We start from the raw sequence: 6,133 nt of genomic DNA, 5'->3' as shown, positions 1-6,133 counted from the left end.
AGGAAATTTGTATATAGTGCATCAGAGCGTAGATGCTCTATCTGTGTTCACATACAGATGCATCATTGGCAGCTGCTCTTCAGCGATGTCTTTGGAGCTGATCAAAGAATCCGCCGGATTCCATGCTTTGTTTATAGTGAAATCGTCAACTGTATTAATTAAATCCTTCGCAGAACAAATTTTCACTGCATGCTCAATAAACAACGTCTGCATATCATTCACGGCTACCGAGTGCGTTTTCGAAACACTTACCGCCTTAGTGTCGCTTTCTATGCTCAATTAACAATATCGATCACATTTTCATATTCCCTCCAAAGTTCTGGATTCTTTCCAGAACAACACCAGGCTGCCTAATCTTGATATTACTTATTTTCCTGCCATTATTGACCCAACCAAGGAACATAGTATAAAGGCAAATATCGTTCACCCTCATAGGCAGCCCAGTTAATTGTTTCAGGATGCAATAATCAAATTCCAGTTTTCACTGTGTCTTTCACTGACAATGAATTGAATTAAAAGGGAAAAATGTATGGGTCATCTACTCCAGCAATGTGTGATGAATGATGTGATGTAGAACACTTTCGCCAGCATGAACATCTCTACTGGATTTTATTTGGACCTCGGATTACTGCTTAAGTTGCTTGACAGAGTAGAGAAATCTCATATATACTTGCATACTTGTAGATAAAGAATAAACACCCAGCAACTGTTCCTGTACCAAATAGTAGGTAACATCTGCTTTCAATAGTTGCTAATTTTGGGATGTAATGAACAGTCAATAATGCACTCCTTAATTAATACTAATGCATTCAGTCAATAAGGCACCTCTTGTTCAGTTTATTTCCTTGATACTCACTCGTAGTATGTGCCGACGATAGCTCAACTGGGGAGATTTTTGAAATTCGCTGCACGTGTAATTGGTAGTGATGTCATAATCCTTGTTATAGATAGGATGTGCTAGGAGTCATATGACAGGAATGATCATTCTAAGCAAAAGACGTCTAGGAAACGTGGGCTCTAAAATGCATACCGTAAGAGTTACGAGCACTTATTCATTGTCGGTACTGTGAAACAAATCTCTTCTGCTCATGCGCTTCTATTTCCTTATTTCCATTGGAGGTGGTATAGAACAAAACTAGCCACAACTGTTTAGTAAACATGTTGCCTGACACGCTTACATTAAGAGCTGTGGGTTCTCGTTCAGAAGAAGAGATGAGTTTCATATTAACGAAGACGAAAGAGTACTCCTAGATCTTAAGATATTGTTGTAGAGCCCGTGTTTCCTAGATTTTCCCTTCGAATGATCGTTCCCCGCATATTCCTGGATATTGACGCATCCACCTAGGACATCCTGTATGCTATAGAGAACATATAGGCGCTTGTTCTCATGATAAAAGAAGGCCGCAGTTGAAGATATGACGTCTGACGACACTGAGAACGCTTTTAATATAACGGAGGAAGCTAGACATACTCTGAATCTGTGCACTGCTGACGAAATTAGACTCGCAGTAATTAGGTACTGGATTTGAAAGTGGCCTGTAACAAAAGTCGAAACCTGGAATCCGAATAAAACTAAAAAGTGCCTCAACCTGTCTTCGTCTTCCTCCGTTACTGAAATCGAAGTGTTAATGTTCCCGTCCAGCTCTCCTTTTGGGTAACTCATTTACAAGTTACGGATATGTATCTTGGTTGAGATCTCTTTCAGGGGTACAAATTTATAAGAAATGTAGCGACACTGTTTCTTCCGTTGAACAAGATTTTTACTTCAAAAGCCAAATCAGAATACACAACACAAGTTAATCATTTATTAGTTGCTTTGATGGAGTCGCAGAATCCAGGTTGAAGTTGTGATCACGCCTTGTGCACTGCTCTGCCTGCCTTCTTGACAGCTTTCCTGGCTTTGGCAGCAGTCCTGGCTTTGGCTATTGTCCTGGCTTTAGCAGCTGTCCTGGCTTTGGCGTGAGATGCCGTCCTTGAGTTTGCGATGTGCCTCGAGTTGCCTTTGCCCACACGGGATTCTGAAAATGAGGTCCAAAACTTTAAATTTCTTTTGCAATATTTATACTCTTTAGAGTGCAGCACTTAGAGGATACTAAGGTATGAACAAGATACATTCGTCTACATGTTGCAACAATGCGATCTGTGATTCTTACTGTCTTAGTGAGGTACTGCCTCCTTTTATAGCCTATAATGTCTGTGTCATGTTGGACTGTGACTCAATTTTAGACGTAACAAACGTAACAAGTAGATTTTTAGAGTTCTAGGAGCACTTATCTTTTGTTAGTAGGTGAAACGCAGCAAGTAGAGTCTCGGTTTTGAGGCTGTAGTACCTAGTGTCAAAGTTCTTACAGACAGACCACCTTCAGCAGGGTACCAGACTCTCAATTCATGAACCGAAATAGGAGGTGCAGTGGTCAGGGAACTGCATTCATATTCTACATGTGATGCATTCAGACTGTGTTATGGGATCCAGATTAGGTCTCTTTTGGTTTCACTCAAACTTTACAGAGAAATGTTGTGATGATTCCTTGAAAAGACTATGGGCAGCTCTTTACTCCTTCCTTGACAGTCTGAAAAAGTGCTCAGTCTCTGATTCATAGTAGGTTTTCCTAGTCCTTTTCAATATTTTCGACATCGGAAAACATTTCTGGCAATGACGCAGTGTGATATAGGAACACAAGTTTTAATCATTAGCCTCAGTTCATAGCTTAAAAACCCCGTTGGTTCTCATCACTCTTTGTAGTGGCTAATATCCATGGTTAATACATGAACCAATATACGAAGGACTTACTCACCACAGCAATCTGGTCCGCATAGCGGATGCTGTTCTGCAGGTTACTGTGCAATAACGACAGGATAAAAATCCATACTCTTATGTCTCTGCTCAAAAGATAATAAGAACTAACAGTAATGAGTTAACTCGAGGGAAGCGTAATTTAAGACTGAAGATGTTTTAAAATTATCATTTAGAATAAAACATGATTACAAGTTTTCAAAAAGTAAACAAAAGACATTCTCGTAATGTTATTGCACTCTGCGGGTTTTATTTCTGTTCGTGATGCTTGCGATATGACTGCCGTCATGTACGTGTAAATCCATTTCTTCATAATCATAATAATTTGGTTTATTATATTTGTGGATGTGTGCAGAATCTAATATTTCCTCATACGTTCCCTTACAGATTTTATAGTGATAGTTCTTGTGTTGCACTTTTGGTGTTCGCGACGCACACTAGAAAGTATTCTTGTGCTCTGTGGTTGTTTAGGATTCACTGTCACCTCCATAACCGAGATCGCTTTAGTACGGAAGCGCTAGACATGGAGGTAGTCGGATCGAATCCCGTTACAGGAGAATTTTTTCGAAACTACTGTCTTTTCTGTAAGGGGACATCAGATGGCAATATACACTTAGGTATAACCAGAAAGACTTCAGTGTCTCAAGCTAGACATCTTAATAATGAAGAAAGATCTCAGCGTTTTATTCAGTGTTTGAGAAGCACACATTTCACATAGACGCTCATTTCAGTTGGCACTGTTCCGCAGCGTGGACGAATTCATTTTCATTTGTGTAGACAGAAGTTGTTGAGTGTTGCACCAAGTATGAGTAAACGTGATCTGCACCGAGATCATATGTGGGGTCTGAGAATAAACAGTATACAAAAGGTATCACGAATTTTCTGTGCAAAGCAGTTCTAATGCGATATTACAAGCCCGTAAACCGTCTATACTTTGATCGCTGTGGTTACTTCGACCACTCATACACCAAAAGTATTACAATCTGCTGGCTGTCCGATGAGTGTTTAGTATATAGTGTTTGTTGTTGACGTCCCATCACTATACGCTAGACGGCACCGCGTAGTGCCGATTTTCTTGAGCAATAGTTGGCGAACCTATTGCGACTTTCAATTGTATAGGAAAAAGGGTGTTAAAATATGGTTGTGGAGAATCCACCCATATCATTTAACTGCAAAGCTGTCTGTGTTTTCAACTACATTATGTAGGTTACTGGATTAATTCTGAAAGTAGAGCACTGATTTTCTTTTTGTTCATTTGTATATAACTGCCAGCATATTACGACTTCTGTGGTCATGTGCATCATTTCCCTGTTTATGGGTTACTTTGGCCACTGGTCATTGTTGCCACTGTATTACATACATACAATTCATTAAACAGTATTGCCGCCAGTTACAGTATGAGACTAAGGAATACAAACATTAACCACTAGTATTAAGACGAAGGCTCATCTGTAATTGTTAATGTGCCGACAACTAAGAGAAATACAAGTCAGTCATATACTGCCCAAATTACAATCTACTGTGGTTCAGGCTGTGATTCAAGTACAGCATGTAATGTCGAAAATCCCCAGAAACAAGCAGAAAATTTGTTTTGCCACAAGTGTCAGATAATAACTCGATAAATGAAGAACCGGTAAACTTAGTTCTAATTGCAATTTTGGAATAAGGATTTACGTTTAAGAGAGATAAAACTGAAGGTATCATACTCAACTAAATTTGAAGCTATGTGTGTGATCCTCCACCCTAACACCTTTCGTTATATTTATAATTTTGATTATGGATCACGCTGTTTGATTTATGTACTGTGCTAGGTTTGTTCCTCTTCGCGGCTTAATAAAGAACTTAAACAACTTTACATAAATGTTTTTATTTGTGGGTTGTCAAAGTTGCATTGTATTTTTGAAGTGAGGACCATCAGTGAAATTGTAGTAAACAGTAGTGAAAGTAGAGGGCGGTCAATGTATCCCCAGACCCACGCTAACTTTGGTCACTCTAACTTTCACTATTACTTCTTCTGCACTTCAGAAAATATTATATTAATCGGCATGTAACCCTCTCATAGAAGGGCCCCTATGTTCAGTAATATAAATATCACAGAAGTTAAAAAACAATCATTTGAATCTGCAAATTGGCAAAAGTGTAACCGGTTTACGGCACTCAAATATTTGAATCAAGAAGCACGTTGCGTGCAGGAATGATAACGGAAATCAATAGCGGGCTTCTTGGAGGAACCTTTCCAGAATTTTTCTTTAGGGATTTAGGGTTAGGAGAGAAAACATAGCAGAGTCTCGATGTTCCTACTTATGGGTCTTCCGAGTCTTAACTAGTCCTCTCGTTCTCGCTTCATCGGATGAAATCATGAGATACAGTTGATGTTGATCCGTCCGTGGGCTTGAACTATTTAACTTGGCACCCCATTCATTACCATTCCATAATACCAATATATGTTTCGGCGTTTCCCCTGTCGCTTCATTCAGATATCCATCCACGACGGAAGAAACCAGCATCACTATGAACAAGCATTCAACAACGTCATCCCCATAACTTGCACACACACATGTAACAAATTTACCACAGGTGGAAGCAAATCAATGCCAAACCTCCCCCACAAGCCACCACAGGAAAGGAAGATGCCGGAATTTGCCAGATTGGGCAGTGATGATTCAGACATTCATGTACGCGCCTTCTTGCCCTACGTCCGCCTTGTTTGCCAGTGCTATCCAACATACAGCTGTATCTGAGTCGACGTACCTTGTTCGGTGGTAGAGGCCTCCGTCTCGGCCTCGGTTTCGGTTGTCGGCTGTTCTGAATTGCTGCTCTCACTGCTCGTTTCGACGACTGGCCCGATTCCAATAGGCAGGTCGCCTCCCAAGTCACCATCGTCGGGAATACCTATCTCTTGAGCACCATCGTCGCCATCCACTGGAAGGAATTCGGGGATTCCTATCTCTTGACCACCATCGTCACCACCCAATGGCCCAGAAGAGAATCCGGGAATACCTATATCTTGAGCAGCAGCGTAAGGTACATGTACCACGAGCAAGCACGCTCCAAACAGAACCATTATCAAGTTGCTGCTCATTGCTGTCACTGGCCAGTCTCCGTATACGTATATGGTGAAGACAACTGTGAAAGGCGACGAGTTGCACACTAACTTATATAGTAAGTAAAGTTTCCTAATAAAAGATATCCCACCAAGCTGAAGGTCACACTAATTAGCAGTACACTCGTTGAGGAAAAGAAAAATCGGAGCAACTGCGATTGTCGTTTATCTGCTGCTATTACAGCCGAGGCTAGCGACTCTTACTAATACTTGTAACATAGCTTATTCTAAATAAC

General features: G+C 40.5%; 1 protein-coding gene across 1 annotated transcript; it reads right to left on the bottom strand.

Moving 5' to 3' along the window:
* Positions 1–1,738: 1,738 nt before the first annotated feature.
* LOC126176389 (uncharacterized) lies at positions 1,739–5,876 on the bottom strand. The gene is made up of 2 exons (XM_049923549.1): positions 5,546–5,876; positions 1,739–2,018 (listed from the first exon to the last, which is right to left on the bottom strand). The coding sequence occupies exons 1-2, from the start codon at positions 5,874–5,876 to the stop codon at positions 1,852–1,854; spliced, it is 498 nt and encodes a 165-aa protein (XP_049779506.1). The 3' UTR covers positions 1,739–1,851.
* Between the last annotated feature and the right edge of the window lie 257 nt (positions 5,877–6,133).

Source organism: Schistocerca cancellata, chromosome 1 (genome assembly GCF_023864275.1).
Source record: "Schistocerca cancellata isolate TAMUIC-IGC-003103 chromosome 1, iqSchCanc2.1, whole genome shotgun sequence".
NCBI classification, from domain to species: Eukaryota; Metazoa; Arthropoda; class Insecta; order Orthoptera; family Acrididae; genus Schistocerca; species Schistocerca cancellata.
The sequence above is the reverse complement of the archived record's forward strand: the minus strand, read 5'-3'. Positions and strand labels throughout refer to the sequence as shown.

What these genes read in the sequence shown, in the direction of transcription:
- LOC126176389 (XM_049923549.1), bottom strand. Translation starts at nt 5,876, where the DNA reads ATGAGCAGCAACTTGATAATGGTTCTGTTTGGAGCGTGCTTGCTCGTG. An exon ending in GGCCTCTACCACCGAACAAG is followed by an intron (nt 2,019 to 5,545) that starts GTACGTCGACTC and finishes CCTCATTTTCAG; the next exon opens with AATCCCGTGTGGGCAAAGGC.